This window comes from Akebia trifoliata, chromosome 14, assembly GCF_017979445.1.
Source record: "Akebia trifoliata isolate Shusen 1 chromosome 14, ASM1797944v1, whole genome shotgun sequence".
Lineage (NCBI taxonomy): Eukaryota > Viridiplantae > Streptophyta > Magnoliopsida > Ranunculales > Lardizabalaceae > Akebia > Akebia trifoliata.
The window spans coordinates 10273989-10299870 of NC_141388.1; the positions used below are offsets into that span (position 1 = coordinate 10273989).

Here is a 25882-nt window from a genome sequence, read left to right on the forward strand (position 1 = left end):
AATGAGGATAGCTATATGGGTGTACATTCACCAGTCGACTACCTGGCAAGAGGGGAATTCTGTGATCATGGCCACGTGTTGGTGGTAACCCATATGGTTCGGCAAACACATCCTCAAATTGTTGGAGAAGAATTTGCAGATTATTGTCCAATGGTTCTTCATTTGCAATTGTGGTCGCATGACACATAAATAATAATGAACAAGATGCCCCTGATCAGACAGCCTTGCATAACTTGGCAGGCTTTAAAGGTTCAATTGAATTGTCGTTGCCTTCAAACTTAAACTGCATCCATAAATTGGTAAAATCCCACAAAACAGGTGCTAAGGTTCTCAACCATTGTTTCCCTAAGACCATACCACAACCTCCAAATTCCAACAAATAAACATCTGTACTAAATTCAAATTGCTGGATTTTAATGTGTAAATTTTTACACATACCATTGCTGCGTAAGACCTCGTCATTAGCCACTGTTACCTTTAATTCCTTGTCTAATTGAACATGACAGTCCAATTGTGTGTGCTAGCGGTACCAATTAAGACGATTATGGGACATTTCTTGATAGTTCCTTGGACTCGCATTGTTTGTGGAGCTGACAATCCTACCAAAGCATGGAAGGATATTTCCAGATCTCCTTTGGTTGGTACCACGTCCGGATCAATCCCCAATGTCGGGTTGTTTGAAGTCTCCTCCAATTCGTGGTGGTCATCTACAGCCATTATTTGTGCGTCTATAAGGAAGAATTGTTGGGTTTGGCATTTGTGATTGTGAGAACCTCTCGTCACAATTATAGCAAAGTCCTTTCTCCCATCTAGCCTTCATCTCGGATGGTGTGGGCTTTTTAAAATTCGGGTTGAAGGTTTTGTGCGACACATTATCTTGTGGTACGTTCATAGTTACTTCTGGATTTTGAAGGGATTTATATACTCGTCATGATCTTGCTACCTTCTCCTCATATAATTTCGCCATAGAAATAACATGGAATAAGTCCTTGGGACATTGGCTTAGGACATCCAACTGTATTTCTTCGCGAAGTCCACCAACAAATAGGCTTAAGAGATGATGACGTGGTATGTCTGCGAGGCGACTAGAAAGCCTCTCGAATTTTTTAAGATAATCACACAAAGACCTAGTTTGTCGAAGCTTTTTTAAAACGTAGTGAAATCATCATATTCTGTTGGTCCAAACTGCGAAATTAGCGATTCTGTAAAGAGTCGCCACTGTATTATTTCATCATAGTGTCGTTTTAACCAATAATACCATTGTTTTGCCTCTTTCTCTAAGTAAAAAGATGCGATTGTTACACGTTGCTGTGGGGGTATTTGATGAAGCGTCAGGAATCGCACTGCTTCCTTTATCCATGACACTTGGTCGGTTCCATAAAATTTTGGAAACTCCACTTTCATCGTGGGCATCCTTACAGGTTTGCAGATCAACCCGACGCGGTTCTGATCTTCGCTAATTGGATCATGATTATTTGCTGATCCAATATCATTCCGTACCTACTCGATGCTCGTTTTTGTTGAAGTTGTGTGATCACTTCCTTAATCATGTCAAGTTCCTCTAATTTTTTTCCAATCCCATCCATTTTCGCATTTAGTGCTGTTAGATTCGCGACCATCTTCTTCTTCCTTTGACTTTGGGTGTTTACCATACACCAACGGATTTGGCTCTGATACCAATTGAAAAAGTCTAATATTATTTCAAGCCTGAAACATTCACGAGTGAAGCAAAATAACAAACAAAAAGACAAGTTGATCTCGTCAAAGGTAGAACACAACCTTAGAACTCGTTGAATGGAGTCCTCACCTCCTAAACTCTAGTTGAACTAGAAAAATATCTTTCTTATTCCTTAAATTACAAATAACAATTGTTTTTATAACTCAAGACTCCTGAAACAGCAACACCTAAATTCAAGCGTACTTCTCATAGTACTTATTTTCTAAGTACTTTTGGATGCTTATGTGTTCGAATACAACAATATTCGAATCTGAATTCAAAATTTTTACTTGATATCCGAATTCGAACTCGAATCTCTAAAACTCTATCTGAATTCAAATCCGATTATCTTATCTGATATCGGATAATATCCAATTAGAATTCGAATAATTTGTATATAAAAAAAACATAAGTATTCCCAATAGTACTTTTTGAAGTACTATTTGAAGTAGATGGATAATTGTTGTGTGTTTTGATGCAAATTCTTAGAAGTACTGTGAGAAATACTTTTGATAGAGTTTTGTATTTGAGAAATATTCTGGATTATGTTAAAATGATTAAGATGCCCTTATAAGTATCATTTATTATTTTTAATATTATAACTCAACAAATTATACTCTGAAAAAAATAAAAGTAAATACTCTTTTTCTCTATAAAAACTTATATATACACTCAATAATTATAAACAACTGGAAGATATTGTAAGCAAATATATACATCTACTAAAAATATGAAAAAACTTTCTCCACATCAATGGATAGTAAATTTGTATGTAATTATTCATATCAATCTTGTAAGAAGAAACTTTCAACCATTGTTAGAACTTTATAGATAAATCATTGAGTGAACAATTGGGAGGGCTAGAAATCCAAATCCTAATGCTATGTTAAAAAACTACCACCACATCAATGGATAGTAATATGATATTATTTAATTGTATTTTGAGGGTATGCTTGTAATTTTCAAAATTTCTGAGGGGCATACTTGTCCTAAACACTATACCAAAAGGTTACGACCACATCAATGAATAATAATATAATACTAATGCAATTGCATTTTTAGGGTATACTTATAAATTTCAAATTTTATGAGGGGCATACTTGTCCTAAATGCTACACCAAAAGACTACCACCACATCAATGGATGGTTATATAATATTATTCCAATTACCTTTTTGAGGGTATGTTTGTAAATTTTAAATTTTATGAGGGACATATTTATCTCAATCGTGTCATTTTAATGGTGTTTTGTGGTTCAGCGCAAGAGTAGTTTAAAGAAGTAGCACCATTGATACATCGTAAAAAAGCACCAAAATGACTCCATAGTAAAGTAGTTCTCTCTAGGAGTTATTTATCCTAATAACCTTAAAGTGCTTCTGGCTTCCCGCAAGAGTCAGAAACACTTAGAAAAGTCAATCCAAACAGGGCCTAAGTTTTTCTTATCCAACTGATTTTTTATTATTATAAATTATATTATTTATAAAATAAATAAATCAAATAAAATTTACATAAAAAATTAATATATATTATTTTGAATTGGATATTATCAGATTCGAAATTTTAATATCCGAATCTGTATCTGATAAGGATTCGAATATATAAAATTATCTCACTTCAAATTCGATATCTGAAATTTTCGGATAATATTCGATTTTTCGAATTTGAATTCGAATCAGATCCAAATTTTTGACTATCCATTGACACTCTTCTTCAAAGGGGCCTGTTTCTCAAATTACTTTTGTGGAAAAGAGTGATGTCGTGAAAATAATGGGGCTAAAGACCATTATACCCTCACTCAAATCAAGAAATCCTATGAAAAATATCTACTCTTTTTAGTCGATTTCTCCCAAACCCACGATGGTCTTCATTTTCTTCCAACTCTAACGACATTGATCCTCGTTTTCTCCCAACCCTGCAACCACCAACATTGATCTTCGCTTTTTTCCAACCAAACGAATAGATCTCTCAACATCGGTGAAAGGGTTCATCATCGTTTTCTCCTCAACCCTAACGACTTTGAAGACATTGTCCACTTCAACAAATTTTAGAGGTACAAAACATTGTCCACTTGACCAAATAATTTTTTTAAAAGAAAATATAAGAACAAGAAGAGATACAAAACCCCCTAATGTTTGTGCGAAATTGTAATGGATTTTGCACGATTTGAGCTGTGAGTGATTGTTCTATGGTTCATTTTTGTTCCTTCATCTGGGTAATTGGATTTATGTTTGCTTTAAATTTGATTTGGAATCACTGTGTTTGCTGTAAATTTGATTTGTAATTCATTGTGTTCATCGATCTATGGGGACCCAACTACAAAACCTCCATCATAATTCTGTTTAGGGACCAACAATTTACCTGGCAATGCTGGTTATGTTAAATCTATAAAAAACAGTAATTTATTTTAGATCTACACAGAGGGCAATAGGATACTCTTCATGTTTGCTTCAGTGTTTGAGCTTGTAGTTCATCGTGGGCATCCTTACGGGTTGCAGATCAACCTGATGCGGATAGGCTTGACGACGAGGGTTCTGATCTTTGCTAATGGGATCATGATTATTTGCTGATCCGATATCATTGCGTACCTCGCTCGATGCTCATTCTTGTCGAATTTGTGTGATTGCTTCCTTAATCATGTCAAGTTCCTCTAATTTCTTTCCAATCCCATCCATCTTCGCACTTAGTACTGTTAGATCTGCAGCCATCTTCTTCTTCCTTTTACTTCGGGTGTTTACCATACACCAACGGATTTGGTTCTAATACCAATTGAAACAGTCTAATACTATTTCAAGCCTGAAACATTCACGAGTGACGCAAAATAATGAATAAAAAGACAAGTTGATCTTGTCAAAGGGAGAACACAACCTTAGAACTCGTTGAAGGGAGTCCTTACCTCCTAAACTCTGGTTGAACCAGAAAAATATCTTTCTTATTCCTTAAACTACGAATAACAATTGCTTTTATAACTCAAGACTCCTAAAACAGCAACACCTAAAAGTCAAGAATCCTTATAAAACAACACCACCTAAAATAGACTCCTTTCCTAAGGAAAACACAACTCTAACTACTCTTAATAAATTGAAACCAAACAAAATAAGAAACTATTAATTTAAAAAGCATAAGGACATTGGGATCGTTACAGTTTTGTTTTATTTCATGTATTTAGGCTTGTAGTTCAAGTATGGATTCCATTACTTTCTGCAAATCTGTTTGCTCTCTGTAAGTCATTCTATCTTTTCTGTTTGATTTGTAAGAGTAGTGAAAAAGGGGTTTTGATTTTATTTTTGGTGTATTTAAAGTGATTTTTTCGAGCAGGCAATTGAACTGGTGTGTTTTGTGGGTGAAGTAAAGTGGGTCTTGTTTGATGTATGTGGAAAAGCTTTAAAGATTGATCTTTGATGGGAATGCTACTTATATATCTCTTTGTTTAGTTGTGAAGTTTACTAACTGATTTAGATGTTTGTAACAATTCCAAATGGTGACTTATAATGGGTACGTTGATGTAGGTCTTCTTCTTGTTGGATTAATTGGATGATTTAGGTGTCTGTTTTATTCACCCATTTTTTGCTCAAAAAGATGTCTCTTTTTTATTTATTGCACAAAAACCTTTATGACACGAAAATGGAGATCAAAACAGATCATTATTGTTTTTGATTGTAGGCAACAAATTAGTTGGAGAGGAATTTAGAAATCTTGATGAAGTTTGATAATGTTGGATGGTTGGGGAGTTTGATATGTATTTATATGCTAAATACAAGCTGTTGTTATATTGTCAATTTTGGACTATAAGGTGTTTCAAAGAAGGACCACTTAGCTAAGTGGTAAGACCTTGTGGAGGTTGTTCCCAAGGTCTTAGGTTCAAACCTCTTGAACCCCTTCTTATGCTAACCACTAACCCCACCAAGCCAAAAAAAAAGGGTGTTGTGTTTCAATTGGGGTTCGAAAAATGTTTTTGAATTTTTATAATGTGATTCTGATATAGATGCATTGCTTGTTTGATATTGGTGCATAGAGTATAATTAGTTGAGTTCTAATGTTAAAAAGAGTAACTGGTACTTATAAGGGAATTTTGGTCATTTTACTAGAATCTAAAATAGTTCCCAAACATAAAACTCTGTCAGAAGTACTTAGACAGTACTTCTCAAAAATTGCATCCAAACGCACGACAATACTACTAAGAGTATTTTTAATAATACTTCTGGCTCCTGCATCCAAATGGGCTCAATTTCTCAAATTACGTTTGTGGGAAACAGTGATGTCGTGAAAATAATGGGGCTGAAGACAGTTATACCCTCACTCAAATCAAGAAATTCTATGAAAAATATCCTCTCTTATTCGATTTCTCCCAAACCTGCAATGTTCTTCATTTTCTTCTAAACCTAACGATTTGATCTTCGTTTTCTCCCACCCCTAACTACTGGAGCAACAACATTGATCTTCGTTTTCTCCCAACCCTAACTACTGGAACAACGACATTGATCTTCGTTTTCTCCCAACCCTGCAACCAACAACATTGATCTTCGCTTTTTCCAACCAAACCAATGGATCTCTCAACATCGGTGACAGGGTTCATCATAGTTTTCTCCTCAACCCTAACGACTGTGAAGAGATTGTCCACTTCAACAAATTTTAGAGGTAAGTTCTTGAACCGGATCATTTTTTATTTTATTATTATAAGCCATATGTCCAATTTTTAGGGGAGGTTTTGCCGATTTTTTATAAAAAAAAGAGAGTATATTTTGAGTGTAAAATGATATTATAACGTTTTTATGGATAAAAACAATAACTGTTACTTTTTAGGGCATAATTAGTTGAGTTATAACATTAAAAACAATAACTAGGGGTGCAACTTGGTTTTGTTTGAGGCTAAATTGGAACCGAACCAGCCTAGGTTGGTTCCATTAAATGAGAATCGGAACTGAACCAAATAGCCATAGAACCAACCTGAACCGAGCAAAAGTCATTTTGGTTCGGTTGTATGGGTTGCCAATATCTTAAAAACCTAATTGAATCAACATATTTTTTATAAAAATAAATAAATATGAATATGAAATCTCATATAATGAGTTATTAATCTATCCATCAATAAAAAAATCATTAATATATCCATTAAAAAAAAAAAAACTTGTGTAGGTCGGGGTTGAGAATTGGGGGGCCGCGCCTTAGCCTCGCTATGAGAACTGACGCTTTCTAACGCTCTATGAAGAGCTCCGCCCTTTATATTAGTAAGGCGCGACTACTCATTCTTAGGCGGACCAACCTAAGCTGTTTGTTTTCTGGTCAGACACCGGTCATTAGGACAAATCCTTTCGAGAGATTCTATTCTTCCGTGACCCAGCCTTGCTGTTGGACTCCCAAGAGTGGGATTTCCCTGCCCAGGTTAAGCTTCTGCTTCTTTCGAAGCTTTTGTATCATGGAATGGCCTACACATCTCGACTTGATAATGTTAAGTGGGTCGTACTCAACCTTAAATCCCAGATGGCACAACATCCTGGATGGCACTTCTTGTAGTTTACCAATCTCAAAGGTGGCAGCTACTACAGCTTCAACTTAGACTAGGGCATTAGATTGGGCACCTTCTATTTCTCTTTCTTTGGTCGATAGATAAATACGAGGAGGACTAATTCCCGGTTGACTAATGCCAATAAATGTGCCAACTACCCTACCTGAGCGGGTGAAAGGCCCTTCCTCTTGTTTTTTAACTTAAAGATAGGCCTTGAAGGAAGGAAGGAACTAGGAGGGAAGGGAATTGGAGGACAAGGTTTTTGTTAGCCACGCTAGGAAATATTTGCGTATCAGGAACACAAAAATGTGGATATGGTCGAATGGTAAAATTTCTCTTTGCCAAGGAGAAGACGCGGGTTCGATTTTTGCTATCCGCCTATGGTGAAGTAATGTAATAGGATAAATGATTCGGTATAGTATAGTTGACCATGATAGGGTAGTGGTTCTATTTTCCCCCTTCTTTTCCTCTCGTCCCAAAAGAAAAATAGTAAGAAATTACTAGTTTAGAGAGAAATACCTAAAATTTGTTTGATAAAAAAAAAAAAAAAAAAAAATAATAATAATAATAATAATGTGGAGAGAGGATTTGAACCCATGACCTCAAGGTTATGAGCCTTAGAGCTTAGAATCAAACTCAGATTCAACAACAGACTATACAAATTCAACTGAACCTACTGAATCATAGGCTACAATGGCCAAACTATTGACTCTAAATGAGGTAATCAATTACATCGATCTTTAAGGGTCTGTTTGGCCACAACAAATTTTTTTTAACATATCCTGAATAGGATTTTCCTTGATCCTGTGGTGGAAATGTTTAGCCTGATTAGCTTTCGTATTGTTTGTCTGACATTGATCCTAATATGGGTTTAGTCTGCATATTGTTTGTTAGACATTGGTGTGAGTCTATTTTGATATAATAAATATTTTAAATTCAAATTTGATATGAAATTATAACTCCAAAATAAGTATCACCAAATAAAATCTCAAAACAAAAATTTATATTCTAATTAAAAGTAAAAAATATATTTCATCTTGTGGCATCCATAAACATGATCTAATGAGGCCACACAAATGTAGAGGACAAATTTTTATGAACTTTTAAATAAAATACTTAAAAAATATTATTTTCACCATTAAATTTTAATTTTAAATTCAGTTAACAGTCCATTTAAAAACTTTATGAATATATTTTTCATCAGAATTTTTTCATGAGACGTAGAGGACTGTGGTGTTGGATTGCCAAGGTGGGTAATCTATCGAGCTCACAAAACCTTAGTAAGATTTGAAATCTTAGTAGGTTACTTAAGAAAGTGATTTTCTATACAATGACAGAAAAGCAAGTTCAATATAAAAAAGAAAAACACTTCCGTGACTAATTCAACATGGATCACCACATTGGCAATCCAACACCACAATAGTCTCATAGATTTCATGGAAAAACTCATTAAAAAATCTGTTTTGATCTTCATCCAAGGTGTTGGAAATGAACCGCTACCCAACTCTCAAATTTAAAAGTAAAATTCAATGGAGAAAAGTAACTATTTTTTTATTTTTTCAAAGCTCTTGAAATTTTCTCCTCTACATCCTTGTGGCATTGGATCATGTTTTTGGATGCCACAATGTAAGCTCTCAACCCATAGTAAGATTTTAAATCTTAGTTATGCTAGTCTGACTTTTTTTTTTGCCAATCATTTAACACATGCAGACGTGTTGAGACTAAAAACTAAAGGCTAGAAATCGTGTTTTTAATGGATAGAGAATAAATATGAGAAAATAAAAATAAAATCCTTTCTTTTTTTTTTTTGTTAAAATAGAAGTTTACTAAAAGTGGGAAAGAGGAATCCCGTTGTTTTGATGGGATTCCTCTTTCCCCGTTTTTTAGTTCCTCTAATCTATCAATTAATTATGTTTACCCCTTTTTATTTTCTATATGATTGAAACAAACACAATTTTAATGGATATGATATATTACACGCCGCTTAGATTGGCTATCTTGAGAGACAAACACGTCCTAACTAACCTCTATCTAAACTAACTCGATGCTCCTAAGATCATAGAAGCAATGCTGCAGAAAAAGAAGATTTGTTGCAATGTAGCTCCATAGGAACCATAAATAGAAACACGTGACATATTTGCAGAAATAGATATTTTAGGCGCAATAGAAAGGAATGCTGTAACCGGGGTGGGTGAACCCTCATAGATATCAGGTGCCCACATATATAGAGTCAAAAGAGATATGGAGTCCGAAGGGGAGGGGGGTTTTCTTCGGGGCTCGAGAGATGGAATAGATAGGGCCCCACAAGTTGCAGAAAGACCAGCTTTTGACAATAAATCCATTGCATACTTGCACTGGGATAGAATGATCCCTCTTTGCGACCTCATCACTTCAATCCCCAGAAAAGACTTTGAGTCCCCTAAATCTTTCATATCAAACTGGGTCCTTAATGTTCTCTTAAGCTCATTAATCGAAGCTAAGTCATTACTAGAGAAACCAATGTCATCCACATAAACCAGAAGAAGGACAATACCTGATGTCGACCTCCTTATAAACATTGAATGATCTGATTTACATTTAATTCGTAATGACCTGATTGCATCCAAATGGGCCCTTAGTGAATACTTGAGAATTGAAATACCCTTTTGTTAAACAGTCTTGTCTGCGGCCAGCTTTGATAGACTAAGGTAAATGACTCAAATGCCTTTTCTTCAACCACTAGTAAGGGTTTTGATTGGTACCCAATAATCCGATGTACCCAAAACTGATTAGTCGAATTTGGGTCTACCTATATGGACACGATCATTTTTGGGTCTGGTTCTGGGTAGCTATCCTAAGGACCCAATAAGAGTTGGGTCTCCTTCGGATACCCGAATAGTAAATTTATAATATTATAATAAAATTACTAGTCTAATTAAATGCTTACAAAGAGATGTCTTAAAGTAAATATAGTTGAGTAAAATTAAAATAAAATAAAATGTGAAGTCCATGATTTTTACCTTTTTTCTACATGTACTTCCATTCATTTTTCATGTTTTTATACAATTTCAACGACAAATAAATGGTTCATACTGTAATGTTTTATGATTTTATTTTCAAAAATTTGATTTGCTTGAAGAATTTATTGTTGATCTTAACTTTCAATTGAGATATTATAAGATAAATTGTTCCATTTATAAATAATTGTCTATTTTTATTGGATGGTCATATTTTTTTCTCATTCAAAAAAACATAATCCAACTTAGTGGATACACAATGGGTACCGGATGGATACTGGGTATTTGTTGGGTTGATTCTAATTCTATAGATCTCATGCCTGGAACCGAAATCAATAGGAACTGGAATCGAGATTTATTTAGGGTCTGGTTTTGGGTATATGTGGAACCCGCCCAGAACCGACCCATTGACACCCCTAAGTCCACGAGGCAATAATTGCTCCGTCAAAATAACGGTTCAGTTACCATTATACCCTTCATCTTTTAATTAAAATCCCAACGTATCCCCGTAAACCTACATCTTTTTCCTGTTATATTTTTTTTTTCCTCTTTTGAGTTTCACTCATCTTCTCCAGTTCTAGTTGCCCTCATGACCTTCACCAAACTTGCCCTTGTCGTGACCTTCGCCCCCGTTTCATTCATCGTCACCCATCACCGGTAAGTTATGTTATGTTATTTATTTTTTTAATTTAAAAATAATATAGAACAATTGGACTTTTATCCGATTGAAGCAAGACATTCATTGATTTTCTTCTCTTTTCTTTTCCTATTTTAGTTTTTGTTGATTTAAATCACACCCCTCTACGTATTGGTGAGGATTGGTATTCTGTTACATTTTTCAGTTCGGGTTAGAAATGTTATCTTTTTAGAAAGAGTTTGGTTTGAAAAATCTGCATTTCTATTAAAAATGTTGTCTGATTTTGGACTTTTTGCTTCATATGTCTTTCCTTTTCGTAGGATTATTTAGAAGGGTATCCAAAAGTTGGAACAACCAACAATTTATTTTGCTTATAAGTGCATTTTGATCATTTTTATATTGGTTCTGTTTGGTTCACTGTCTGCAGTTTTTTGAAATAATAGTTGTGTAAAATGATACTCATTTCAAATGTTATTTTACACGGATATTTTTTCCAGGAAATTAAATGCTTCCAGCCAAACAGAGCCTTATTGAAGAAAGAAACACAATAGTTACAAATTCTTTCAGATTGCATTTCATAGATAGTTGGTGACTAGGACGTTGATCGGTACTTAAACCTTAATTGGTGTTGGAGGTCTTGCTTATCTCTCTGATGCTGCTCAGAGGCTATACTTGCTCCCAGTAGAACAGCTGCCCTCCATGTACTAAAGGTTGGCATATGCTACCTTATTTTTGTTTCCATTTTCTTCGCTTAAATGAAATGCTTACCTTTATTGCTATGAGTTTGTGCATGCTATTTGGAGGATTCATAGTGATATATTGTGGTGGATGATGAAGGGATGGCAGGAAGCAGGGACAGAAGTGAGGATTTTAAGGATACCGTGCGCTCAGTAGCTCTCTCCCTAGAATATAATGAGGTTTGTGGATTACTACCATAACCAGATTATTTTTGGGTGTCTTTGCAGATCTATTTGGTTGTAGCAGTTACTCTATTCAAGTAGAGTTATTGGGAATGTAAACATGTTCTTCGGAAAAAGAAGTTCCACACTAAACACCCCAATATCTCTGAAACTTAATGGTTTAAGTCAACCTAAATAAAATTAGCTCAACATTTAATCTTAATTCTTAAATATAAAATGCCTATGATTTACATAGATCTCATAAGCAAATTTCAGTGTGAAAAAAACAGACTCATGGTGTTAACATTTGGACCCCAGAAAACCCGATGTGTCAAGATCTGTAAACTTGATTTGATAGTATTTATATGATATTTTAATTGTTTGACTAGTATTTATTTTTTTAAGGTAAAGATAATTCCATTCCAAAAACGGAGGTCGAGAGGACTGCCTGAAAGAAAGCAATACAAACCTAACAAGAGGCGAGCAAATGCCCAATTAGACGAAAAAAGGCCCAAAAACAAAAAAAATAACAACAACAAAAAACAGAAAAGAATGCTCCATAGTAATATTACACACCCTCTCCCATCTAACAAGGAAATCTTCGAAAAAAATACCCCTAAATTCCTTAAACCTCTTGCACCAAAAAAATAATAAAGCTAACACCTCTAGGACTAGCTCCTGCTCATCCGAAACTATGTTTTTGAACACCCGCTTGTTCCTTTCCTTCCAAATAATCCAGCACAAAGTAAAAGGGGCGAAATCCCATAGCACCCATTTTGACTTGGTCAAATACTTTCCCCACTCAACCTAAGTTTCCATCAACATCTTCATCGACTTTGGCAAGCATCCTATCACCCCAAACAAATTAAGATAATGGCTCCAAACCTTATGAGCGTAGCTATAATGCATGAGCAAATGATTCACCGACTCCCCATCGCTTTTGCAAAGAGTACAAAAATTAGTTAAGACAAATCCCGTCCTTTGCAACAGATCGATGGTCGGCAATCTACCAAGTGCAGCAAGCCACATAAACAGCAATATCGTAGATGGGATATTAGTCCTCCGCACTGAAGCATTAAAGTAATCGTGATCACCAACTCGGGCTTCTGCCAAGTACAAGACGGCACAGTAAAAATACCGTCCTTCGATCTGTCCCAGAACCGTTTGCCCTCCATATTCAAATCAATTTGCATCGCCTCTACAGATTCTGTAAATCTCACCAAGCTGTCCAATTCCCAATCATTGAAGGGACGTACTTTGAAATTATAAACAATTGCCTAAAACAAGAAAATTGTTTAGAATTTTCATAAGATAAGCGTTTGTTCTTTCAGAGATGCCTTGTTGTTTCATTTAATATGGTGCCCTTGTTACATATTCTACAGTAGCTTTTAACATATCAGATTCTCTATTTTCTGACATATTTTTTGTACATGATGGGATTTTACATTTGACAGTCCAAAATGGCCGCCCTCATGGCATCTTTCATTATGCACAAGCCTCGGCAAAAATCATCTTTTACCAAAGCTGCACTGAAGACGGTATATACACTATTAACAATATCATCTCAAGCATTTTTACCTTTAGTTGGTGTTATTTTTTGCTTGTATTTGTTGTTAACCTCCTGTAAAGCAAGCCATATTGCTATCCACTTTGGATTATGCCTAGAAATTAGAGTAATTTTGCCTAGTACCAACTTTTACTACTCTGTGTTAGCTTGAAAGCATTGAAGCTTTGGATCAATTCATCGTGAAACATCGGAAGGATTATGTGGATTTGCATCGCACCACTGAACAAGAGAGGGACAGCATTGAACATGAGGTGAGTTTGTTTCCTATTTATGGAGAGGTTTACGCACAGGATATGACAGAATGTCATTCTTATTATTCCGTCTTGGCATAAGGACGGATTTTCTTTTTATTGGTGTGATGCCTGTCTGTATGTTCTCCACACACAAGATATAACATAATGTCATTACTGTTGTTCGGTCTTGTGTAAGGAGGGGTTTTGTTTTTATTGGTCTTATGCCTTTCTGTATATTCTCCTGACTGCGAACAAATGTAATCGTGCTTGCCATTCGATTATTTGGCATTTACATATAAAAAAATGATTTATATGCTGTTTTGTGAAGAACTGAAGTTGGGAGACATCTCCATACCCTAGTACATCATAGAGATCTACTTGTTGAAAAAATTCATTAATGTATTTTAAGTTGTCAAACTTGTTATGTTGGTGGAAGATATTGAGTGTAGAAGTAAAATGGACTATACCATGTTCTGTTGAGAATAGTTGCATTTTTATAACTCAAAATTTTATCTAGATCTAAATCATTCGGGGTGCTCACACCCCTTACAATGCGCAACTAAGCCCCGAGGATGCATATTGATCACCCACAGCCCTGCACTCAATTTCATTCAGGGAGTGGTATTGAACTCACAACCTTAGACAAGAAGCCCAATGCCCTTTGCCAACTCCACTGCCCCTGAGTGGGTCGTGGGCAGGAATTTTATTAGTTTTGAACAATTGAACTCTTAAGTTTAGTATCATTTTTTTTTCCTTTAGGTATTTAAGAACATTTGTCATGATGATAAGTAACAACTTGTCTGCAGCAAAATTTCTTTTCATGAGAGGGTTTGATTTGGTTATTTTTTGTTAATGAATAGCTAGATGCACTTTTATTTTTAATTTTTGAAAATTCACCTGCTTCTTATTTTTCTTACTATTACTTTATGCAGGTTAGTGTTTTTATAAAAGCATGCAAAGAACAAATAGATATCCTCAAAAACAGGATGAATGACGAGGACAATAGTGGGAATTCAAGAGCATGGCTTGGCATGCGTGGTGATAATTCTCATGCTGATATGATCGCTCACAAACATGGGGTGGTATGGCTAGAACCTTCTGCTTTTCTATTTTCTGGATAGGCTATTACGGCATTTCTTGAATGTGCTCTTTTTGTATCTAAAGTTGTAGTTTTTATAGCATTATAATGCAATTTTTTATGAATGATAGGCATTAGGAAAGAATTAGTATGATTTAGATGTGGCTGTTCATTGTTTGTGTAGCATGCCTTTTTCATTGCTTTTATTTATTTCCTAGTGTTGTGAGAGTGAGTGCATCTTGCATCTTTGCAACATCTGTCCTCCTCAAACAATAAGTGTCGTGTACTTCTTATTAAATCTTCATTAACTTAGTAATTTCTTACTACATGGCATTATCAAAGGCATTATAGTGAATATTTTATGTATGCATATTTAATGTTAAGAGACTTGTTATCTTTTTCTCAAGTTTTTCCTCTTCCATACATGCATAATCTCTAGAACATTGTATCCCTCTGCAATGTGCATATACTTTCCATTGACTTGTCTCACGCTAGGAAGGATGGACTCATAAATACCTGCTGCATATATTGTTGGAGAAGCTGTGTGCCTGATCTCTTGTACTTTCCCTTGAAGGGATTTTTTGGACTTCTATCTTTCTTAAAATTTTCGTATGATAAAATACAATAAAAGAGAGAAAGGATGCTTGGTTAGAAACCTCATGTCTTCTAGTTGGGATATTTGAATGGAAGAAGAATAACATCTAGTAGCATTTGACGACCACCTTCTCCTATAAGCATAGAGGAGAACATGTTCTTTGGACAGTTTCAAACAGAATTATACCGTAACTAGGTGGGTCCATCATTGAAGACCCGTCAGGGGTGATTTGGAAGATGAAGACTTTTTTAAGGGGCAATTGTGTGGTTCCTTTTGGGGTGCGTTTGTAATTCCTCAAGGACTGGAGTGGTTGAGATCTCTCTATGGGATTCAATGGCTCAGATTACTCCATTGTATGAGTACCTCCCCTTTCTAAGGTTCTTTGTCATTTTGACATCGTAGCTTCCTTTCCTTAACTGCTCAACGGATTCTAACTACTTAATGGAGTAAGTTCCTATCAAGGAGTCCAGCAGAACCTCAAGTAGATTCAGGTGTCACGCATTGGCCTTTTCCATGGTTAAGGAATCCTATACAAGGTTTTTTGAGGAATGTTAAGATCAAGGGAAAAACTGAAATACAAGGAAACATTTTTTTTTTTTGTGATAAATATAGCTTGTATTAATTAAAAGAAGATAGGGAGGCTGAGATAGCCCTCAAACAACAAGAAAGGAGAAACAACAAAGCGAAGAAAAAAGAAAGTAAAAACACAAATCCAACGGGGGGCTAAGCACCACAAATGATATCCCAATTAAAAACAAAATCTTCGAAGTTAACTCCCTCGAAATCTTTCTTCAACTTAGACCAAAGAAAGAGTAATCCCAAAATCTCTAAGATCACTGTATGAGACGAGCTCTCCTTGCCTTGGAAAACTCTGTTGTTGCGCTCTCTCCAAAGGCCCCAAGTGATAGCAAACGGAAGGATAGCCCAAAGAAGTCTCTTTCCTTGGAAATACAAGGAAACATTCAAAAACCTATAAGAAACGAATCATTCAATTTTTTTTGAAACGTGCCCATGGCATTCATAAGAATCAACATTTAAGTATATATAATGACTTTCCAACTATTTTTTATTAATATATTAATTTTCACACCAATATGCATTTATTCCATCATTTTTCTCCCAAAATCCTATCTTATTCTTAAGGTTTGAAGAAGATGGAATCTCAAGTTGAAAATGAGGGTAAAACATTTTACTCTGGAGGTTCCATATAATGGATTTTGGTGAGAAAAAATAATGGGTTTTTGGCTGGAGTTTGAAGATGAGGACATTTAGGTCATTGTAATTAGTCCTTTAGAGAAGACCGAGGTCTCTGTATATCATCAGCTTGAAAACACGGGAATGTTTCATATAATAAAGATACATATCGGCTGATGCCAACCATGCTCCCGTGTACTATCATTGAGCAGTCAAGGAGTCCCACGACCATCCTCTTGTTTATGACCTCCCATATTGATGGAGTCTACTATTTCCTAGTCCATTTTTTGTTCATTTTTGGATCAGCTGTGGAGCAAATTTCATGGTATATCAAGAAAAATTTAAGTAGCGGGTGCCTAGGTCAATTTTCTAAAGCATAGAGTCTTACAAGTTATACGCAAGAAATTTCCCCCCAACCTACTGTTTTGATGAACTACAGGTTTTGATTCTAAGCGAAAGGCTACATTCAGTCACAGCTCAGTTTGATCAATTAAGGGCCGTACGCTTCCAGGATGCCATTAATAGAGCAATACCGAGAAGAAAGCTGCGTCGGGTAGTCAATTCAAACTCTCCAGATGTCGCTAAATCTAATCATTCCGAGTTCCATGAACCCGATCAGATTTCACCAGAACCACTTAGATCCCAGCAACAACTCTTGGATGATGAGACACGTGCTCTTCAGGTGATCTGGATGTTCTTGGGTTGAGGTTCTCATATTTCTCTATTTCTTAGTCCATGTGATTCTGGGTAAAATTGAAATTTCTTGTCAATGCAATTGTGCAGGTAGAGCTGGCTAGTGTTCTTGATGCTGTTCAAGAGACTGAAACTAAGATGGTTGAAATGTCTGCACTAAATCACCTCATGTCCACGCATGTTCTACAACAGGCTCAACAGATTGAGGTTTTGTATGAGCAGGTCAGAACTCATTTATGCTTGTTTGAATTTGTTGTTTGCTTATGTCTGAGTTGCAACATATTTTTGTCTTCCATTCTTGGTTCTGGTGTCTGCTTTACTGAAACAGCTGACATGAGCATATTGTCTAGGTTTAAATTTGTGTTACAAAGAGTGATTATAATTGGAATATGGGATTTTGCCAGATATATTGTGGTTGAGATCAATCTTTGAATGAGTACCAACTTTCAACTGATAGGATGATTGTGACCATCAGATTAAATATATATTTTCTTCAAAACCTTAAAAAGGAAAATTCAACCATTGAAAATAATGCGAAAGATTAGATGGTCACAATCTTCCATCCTGGTTATATATGAGATCTTGTGTTTCGCTAGAAGTTACTATACCCCTTTTGTGTGCATATGTCCTGAAAAATGGTTTTGGGCGTGGCACTAATTATGTCTGCGATACATGGCTATGGATTTGCTCAATGTATGTAACTATACATAGATAAGATCATTCTTCTTTGGTACAGACACGGCAATTGACCACAATACTTCATTTGAGAACTGAGGAAAACTTTCAGAAATGCTTACGTTACACTTTATAATATAAATCAAAACCAACTTATTGCCGAACTTTTTCACAGATGATAATTCTACTCTAGACATTCTCATTTAGCTACAACCATCATGTTTGAATTACGCAATATCTTGTTTCATTTTAGTTTTCTTGAGTTATTTAGGAAGCTTGAGTTTGTGAAACCTAACTTTGGTTTCGGTTTCTATTTTAAGGCAGTTGAAGCTACAAAGAACGTGGATATGGGCAACAAAGAGCTCTCTCAAGCTATTGAACGCAGCAGCAGTAGCAGGACCTTTCTTTTGCTTTTTCTATTTGTCCTCACATTTTCCATCCTCTTTTTGGATTGGTACAGTTAAACAAGGATATCTCTCTAGCTCTCTCATCGTCGGTATTTGTTCATTCACAATGAAGTCTGCACTGAAAGTTGAGACTTCAGAGTTCTTTCTCCACTTAACAAAGCCTTCAACATGGATTTTCACAAGTGGTATACATGTTCATCACATCAAATGTATTTCACTGCAGTACAATGTTAATCTTTTACAAACAAGCTTGGTATGTATTTGACAACCAACACAATCAAGTTTGGTGTACATCCCTACGCTCATTATATTGGCCAGTAGTCGCACAACATAAATCAATTTGTCCTTCTGATCTTAATCCCACGACGGTCAAGATCAGCTGGTAGGTCTATTTTCAACTTACCCATCATATGGTTAAGATCAGCTTGATAGTAAAAGTCTTTATTATGCGTTTACAGAGCTGTGTGTATAGAGTGATTAGTTTCTGAAAATTTTCATGTCCCCACTTCTGAATTTGTTCTTCGTTACTTTAGAATACAAGCATTGAAAGTATTTGAGAAAAATGAGTGGAAGTAATCGAGTGTTCTTGGTTTGTTGAATGAAGAACTTTGTAGGACTTAAGTTGTTCATTTGAGCTCATGTTTAGAATAATTTTTTATTCATATTTTGAGTCCATGATGTAGTCTTCAGTTTAGGAACGAAATTGTGTCAGATTCAAAGTTATACTAAGAAAGATGTAAGAGATTGATACCAAATATGTTAGAAGATTGGATTAACACAATGTTATAAATTCAATATGTGAAGATAATTATGACGATTTTAAAAATGAAATACAAAAATATCGAATTTTAAGCAAATTGGAGAGTTTCCTATTTTATTGGACTTTACAAAATCTGAAGTGAAAAAAAAAGTGCATGTTCGCTGTTCATCTTTATATTTATTTATTTATTCATTTTGGATTTTGAAATGAATTGTTAATGGAGCAGGCTATTTGCACCCACCATTTGTGCTAACTACACCCACTTAAAAGACATTTTGGTGGTATGTATAAAGGAAAGCGAGTGCACTAAGGATAAGAGCTGGGTGCAAATAGCCTAGACCATGGTCAGGTGTAGGTTCTCATTCATATACAAACTAATAACCAATTTTTATCTAAAATGGGAAAGGAAAGTAGCTTTCTCTCAAACAACCAATAATGCCTTCGAAATTAATCAGCAATGACTCATGAAAGTAACACATGACCCCAACCCTTTAAATGCAAAATCCAATGGTTGAGATTTATCCCCAGGATAAGTATATCCAAGATTTGTGTTATCAAGATACTCCTAAATCTCAATCATTAGATTTTGTGTTTAAAGGATTGGGATTATGTATTTTTTTCATGAATCAGTAGGACTCAACAGATCCTAACCTGAACTTATTTTATATGAATAGTGATGATGTATATGGTTTTTGGTATGTGGATGATGTGGCAAGGGCACAGAATCACATATCTTTTTATGTGCATCCAAAGAAAAAGATTTATGGTTTTATGCGCTTGCCATGTCATCCGCGTACCAAAAATCAGGTGCATTCATCACAACTCTTTATACATTTGCATATATTATAAATAATGAGATTCTATTAACGCAACAAATTTTACTAGCCCATCCAATCTTACCATTAATTTTCGAAAGGATTGGTGTGTTATAAGTTAAAGTTGGTGATCCAATAGAATCTCTCTGACTAATAAGGCTGGGTATAAAGGCACCCCAAAAATTTGTTAGGGCACCTGAATATCTATAAAAAAAATAAAATAATAATAAATAAAATTGGCACCCCACATTATTTGGACACCCCCATCTTCTTCTTTGCATCACTAGCACAGCTAGTCACCTGTTTCGTCCAGCCTTCTTCTTCATCACTAACAACCACCACCGCTTCTTTTATCGATACCCCTTCTTGTCTTTCTCTGTCTCCTCATTTTCTTCTTCTTCCCCTCTCTTCCTCCTTCACCGCTATAGTACAAGAATCCAAAACTTTTTTTTTTTTCAATTCAAGTTCGTGTCAATAGGAAGCTATCATCATGGCTTTGACGATGTCGACATGGTCAGACCTCCAATCAACATAAGCCTAATTGTTTTTTAAAATATTATGTTGATAGGTTCTTGTTGACAAGAATCAAGCAACGTGGACAATGTACTCTCGACACATACCAAACTTAATTTTTCTTCTCAAAAAATAGAGAAATAAAATGTAAAAGAATAAAAAATTTTACAAATTAGGATTTCATTATTTATCTTTAAAGGATGAAATGAATGATTTTCCATAAATTCAAATGATTTTGGGTAAAGTTTCAATTCCATCTTCATCTATATCGCTGTAGATTAATGAGGAAGAGATGATGGAAATGTGATGATCTCTTGTCGTGTTTACCGGAGATTGAACAGTTAGAAATTTTTTTAAAAATAATTGAAAAAATTACTTAAAAGGCCTAGGGGATGGATTTCTTTTTAAATAGATCTTAAATTTTAAATAATGAATTGTTTAGATGATTTCAATCCAAAAGAATCATTTTTGATTAATTTTCATTTAAAAATCAAGAAGAAAAGTGAATTTTTTTAAAATTTTTTACATATATATTTAAAATATTTGAAAATAATTTCTTTCTTCTTAAATTCTTTCCGACAAAATGAAATCTCCAAAATTTGATTAAGATGTCAAAAATCTAATTAATTTTGGATTAAAACAATGACTTCAAACGGTTGGGGATTCAATCGTGAGAAACGTAGGAGATAAGGTCCAGGACTCTTAAAAAATAAAAATAAAAAAGTTTACTAAGATCTATCAAGAGAACGAAACAAGGTTTAGGGATTATTTCGAAAGAAGTCTATCAAAGAGGGTCCTTTAAGTAATTTTCTTTAATAAAAAAAATAGTATAATACTGATAGGGATAAAACGGTCATTTAGAGAATCATCCAAATTCGTAGCTGATAGATAGGTTGCTCTTACGGATTACAGGGTAGTCGAAGCTTCATGAGGGAACCCTAGCTTTCATTAATGGCGGCATTTCAGCTACTTTCGTCATCTCTTTCCATCCCATATCTTCAATCTTCAAGGACTCTATCATTTACAGTATTCCATAAATTTAATTTTCATGAAGAACACTCAACCATTAGTCTGCGAAAATGGCGGGAAACAAAATCAGTCAGAGCAGCCATTAACGAAGAAAACGGTGCTCCAGAAGCACCAAAACCTACTCGAAGAGGCAGAAAAAAGGGAACGACTGGTACTTCTCCATCTTCTTCTACAAGAAAAACAAAGCGTTCGAAGAAACCAGAACTTGACAATGGCACAATCGAAGCGAAGAATCCTAAAGAAAAGGAAGATTACGAAGATGAGATGGATTTTCCTTACGAGTATCCTCCATTGATCTGCTGTTTCGGTTCTGCAAAGAAAGAATTCGTTCCTACAGTTCGAGTTTCGGATCGACAGATGGATCCCGACATTTACTCCTCTTGGAAGGGACTTCAATGGGATCCTCCAGAGTTCGTTAGAGCACCTGGAGGACCGCCTTCGAATGTCGCCGTCTCACACGTGAGACTCGGCGGTCGAGCTGCGTTCATGGGGAAGGTTGGAGATGATGATTTTGGGAAGGATTTGGTTTACAATTTGAACAAGGAGAAAGTACAGACGCGAGCGGTGAAGTTTGATTCTACTGTAAAAACTGCAGCTTCGTATATGAAAATCGGGTTGGATAAAGGGAAGATGAAGGCAGAGACCGTGAGACAGTCTGCAGAGGATTCACTCATGAGCTCTGAATTGAACATTGATGTGCTAAAAGAGGTGAGATTGAGAAATACCCGAAGCTTCAAATTGGCTCTCCTATGATATTAAAAATCGTTTCTTCATCCGCAACTTTGTATTTTAAGGATCATAGTGACCAAGTTCAGATTCGGTAATATTCTGCAGGGTTTAATTCGGTTAATTCTGATAAATTATTTTTTTAAATCGTAAAAAATGGGGAATATATATATATATATATATATATGATGTTTTTTGGGTTTCTTACCAAAACCATCATCATCGACCTTTTTAAAAACCTCATCTTGTTCTTGAGATTTGAATGTTAAATAAAATAAAATTTACAGGGCAAAGGGTAAAATTTTAAACATATCGAACAATTAATCGACAAGTCACTGATTAATTTTTTGATTTGACAAATTAGTCAGCTAGTCCATTATTCAGATAATTTTACGAATTTTTAGAAAAATGTGGAGAATTTCGTGTGACTGATTTTAAGTAATAGAGTGAATTATTATGAAGCTAACCTACGGCTTGTGTTCTTGGTTTTGGAAAAACTATCTATATACAATGTTAAAATTAAGGAATATTCATGAGAACTATCTTTTCTAAATTCCATATTAATTATCTTTCACCGAACTGGACTTTGCTTATCTTTGATAAATTCCTCGCAGGCTAGAATTTTCCATTTTAATTCAGAAGTCCTCACAACTCCATCGATGCAGTCTACCCTATATGAAGCAATTGCATTGTCAAAGAAGTATGGGGGGCTTGTGTTTTTTGACTTGAATTTACCTTTGCCTCTTTGGAAATCACGGGATGAGACAAGGGAGGTGATCAAGACAGCCTGGAACCAAGCAGACATTATTGAGGTTACAAGGCAAGAACTAGAGTTTCTTCTAGATGAAGATCATTATGAGAAAAGGAGAAATTATAAACCCCAATACTATGCTGAATCTTTTGAGCAAACAAAGAACAGGCGTGACTATTACCATTATACCCGGGAAGAGATCTCTCCGTTGTGGCATGATGGGCTTAAGTTCTTGTTTGTGATGGATGGAACACTTCGAATTCATTACTATGCCCCGTCCTTTGATGGGGTTGTAGTTGGGACAGAAGATGTACTTATAACCCCGTTCACTTGTGATAGAACTGGTTCTGGTGACGCTGTTGTGGCTGGCATCATGAGAAAACTGACAACCCATCCGGAAATGTTCGAAAATCAAGATGTGTTGGAGAGGCAGGTTCGCTTTGCAATTGCGGCAGGAATCATATCACAGTGGACAATTGGGGCCGTGAGAGGTTTTCCGACAGAGAGTGCTACCCAGAATCTGAAAGAGCAGGTTTATGTACCTTCAATGTGGTGACAGTGATTTGTTGGTCATGGGAATTAAAATATTTTTTGTGGTCATTTAGAAATTAATGTTGTTCAAGAACTGAGTTAACTTGGTCGAGACAATAGAACATCAATTTTGTATGGAGCATGGTGAAGCTGGGCGGTTGAGCAGAGTCACATCCCGGATCATGCATTTAGCTTGTTTGTGGGCAATTGCAAACTGTAAGTTTTCAATAATGTCTGACCTTTTTTCTATATTCATGAGTTTGTATCATCTGATCTTTTTTCTATATTATCTTCTTTGATATCTGTAGGTCTAATCCTCGTTCTTTACTTTCCAGAGTATTTCTATTGGATCCACACTGCTATCTTGAAGGCGTGACCAGGCTTTCAAAAGGTTACTCCATCGAAGGTGGTAGGGGTGGTTGAATCAAAGAAGAGACGGTGTTGTAACTAATGCTGGTAATCTTGGAACATAACTTAGTATTTTTTTAGGCTTGTAGTTACTTTTCCTGGTTTGTGGCTTTTAAACGAATGAGTACTTAAGTTGTAGCTGGTAATACTGTGTCAAAACTCAAAAACACTCATTAGAAATGCTATCCTAATATCCCACCCCCAAATATTACTTCCTCGTCATACATACCAAGGCTGAAAGTGGTTTGTTATGACTTGATGGTGAGTTGGTGTTATTGTCGTGGTTGGACCCATTCTTCTGGCCTCGTAGTGGTTTTTGTGCATGTGTGATAGATAAAAGATTATTAAGTAGAAAAATAGGAGGTCGAGAGGACCTACCAATACGACTAGAAAGGATAATCTAGACTTATGTACTCACATTACAAACTGGATCCCACCTAAGTAAGAGATCCTCAGATAACACCCTCTTTGATGACTTTTTTTTCCTGATAGATCAAGAATTTTTTTTAAAAAGAAAGAGGAGGCCAGAGGCCTGCCTACAGAAAGATACAACCAGAAAGGAGAATTAGGTCCTACAAATCTGACCCCATCTTAGAACACCCCTTAAGTGTTTGGAAACTTTGCAAGTCTCAGAGTGTTTAAAGAAAAAGAGAAGGTCAAGAGTTCCTACCCATACAGCTAGAAAGAACAATCTAAGCTTATGTACTCACATTACTAATCGGATCCCACTTAAACAAGAGATCATCAAAGAACACACCCTTAAAGTCTTTGAAAACTTTGCCAGTCGCACCGTGTTAAAGATACTATGTTATAAAAAGAAAAGACAAATGAAATTTAAAATTAGAAGCAATGCAACACATTATGAAACTCTTATAACGACCGTTAAGACTGTGCTACACCAATGGCAATTATTTAAATGTCTTGCTAAAATGATGTTTGGAAAGAACCCGCTTCTTTACAACACAGTTATCATTTATAAAAATAAGGGCACTGCAATATGTAGTTTTACATAACAAATAAAGTAACTGGCTTAGGGGCATTACAATCATAAATGTGTTGCAATGGATTTGCTAAACCATGGTATGTAGTATTGATTCACATCCTGTTCATTGCTGTTTGATTTTTTTTCATTTGAAGTATGAATGGTTCCCCACTTCTTCAAGGGCTGAATTAGCTCATGGTATGGATCTCTTGTAGTATGGATGATGTCTTTCATGGGCATTCTGCTTGTTTGTCATAGATATTGTAGTTGATGTGACTAGTCTAATCAAAATTCTTCTAATGTTCTAATATCTGGAATTATATTTTAACAATAGTGCAACAAGTGCTTGTTTGTCATAGCTGTTGTAGATAATGTGGTTGTTCTAATCAAAAGTCTTTTAATGTTCTGATGTCTAGAATTCTATTTTAAGTGTAGCATTAGTGCAATGAGCTAATAAAAACAGAACTTTCCATCAGAGGAGAGTTTGCAGAAGATAACAAACTCTGCCAGACACAATGAAATAAAAACCTCTCAAATAATTACATAATTGTATTAGAGAATTAGCAGAATAAATAATAATAAATAATGAAAATTGCTTATAAAAATAATAATAATGAAAATTTGGAGATCTTGATAAAAGGTTAAAGGATATATATAGCATTCATTCATGGTATTCACATTTGAATGGAATGACATCTGTGCCTGGAATTAAATCTATTTCTTCGTAAAAATGAGTCTTGTGGGGGGACACCTTGACGTGGTACAAGTGGGTGAGATGATGACGACTCTCCTCACATTGGAGCCTTACATTTGCCGAATGCATTCAAATAGACTTCTGAGACTTGGAGCGTTCAACGGAAGGGTCTCATGTATGTGGACATCAAATTGATATAGGAAGAACACCCAGGCAAAGGTTGATATAGGAGTTACACACAACTCCATTTCCTTTGTAGAGGCGAAGCGCCTCAATATTTGGCTCAAGAAAGATTCTAGCTGTATGAAAGTTGTTAACTCCCAAGCTACTCCTATTCAAGGGTAATAAGAACACCCGGGCAATGGTTGATACAGGAGTTACGTACAATTTCATTTCCCTTGTAGAGGGGAAGCGTCTCAATATTCAACTTGAGAAAGATTCTAATCACATGAAAACTATTAACTCCCAGGACACTCCTAT

General features: G+C 35.4%; 2 protein-coding genes across 6 annotated transcripts; both read left to right on the forward strand.

The window, feature by feature from the left end:
• The first annotated feature begins 3555 nt into the window (after positions 1-3555).
• Positions 3556-18498, forward strand: SYP81 (syntaxin of plants 81). Of its 5 annotated transcripts, none has more exons than XM_086422554.1 (9): positions 3556-3766; positions 11350-11562; positions 11690-11769; positions 13206-13289; positions 13465-13569; positions 14484-14633; positions 16858-17100; positions 17202-17333; positions 18111-18498. In XM_086422554.1, the coding sequence occupies exons 3-9, from the start codon at positions 11692-11694 to the stop codon at positions 18456-18458; spliced, it is 1140 nt and encodes a 379-aa protein (XP_086278680.1). In that variant the 5' UTR covers positions 3556-3766; positions 11350-11562; positions 11690-11691; the 3' UTR covers positions 18459-18498. The 5 variants fall into 5 exon arrangements, with proteins under 5 accessions (XP_086278680.1, XP_086278683.1, XP_086278685.1 ...); XM_086422557.1 differs by having other exon boundaries at positions 11699-11769; XM_086422559.1 differs by having other exon boundaries at positions 3561-3766; positions 18107-18498.
• Positions 18499-21141: 2643 nt separating this feature from the next.
• FLN1 (fructokinase-like 1) lies at positions 21142-24017 on the forward strand. The gene is made up of 3 exons (XM_086423898.1): positions 21142-22018; positions 22651-23534; positions 23654-24017. The coding sequence occupies exons 1-2, from the start codon at positions 21233-21235 to the stop codon at positions 23341-23343; spliced, it is 1479 nt and encodes a 492-aa protein (XP_086280024.1). The 5' UTR covers positions 21142-21232; the 3' UTR covers positions 23344-23534; positions 23654-24017.
• Positions 24018-25882: the final 1865 nt, after the last annotated feature.

Coding starts and splice junctions, on each gene's coding strand:
- FLN1 (XM_086423898.1), top strand. CDS start 21,233: ATGGCGGCATTTCAGCTACTTTCGTCATCTCTTTCCATCCCATATCTT. Junction 22,019..22,650: donor ACATTGATGTGCTAAAAGAG/GTGAGATTGAGA, acceptor AATTCCTCGCAG/GCTAGAATTTTCCATTTTAA.
- SYP81 (XM_086422554.1), top strand. CDS start 11,692: ATGGCAGGAAGCAGGGACAGAAGTGAGGATTTTAAGGATACCGTGCGC. Junction 17,101..17,201: donor ATGAGACACGTGCTCTTCAG/GTGATCTGGATG, acceptor GCAATTGTGCAG/GTAGAGCTGGCTAGTGTTCT. Junction 17,334..18,110: donor TTGAGGTTTTGTATGAGCAG/GTCAGAACTCAT, acceptor ATTTTAAGGCAG/TTGAAGCTACAAAGAACGTG.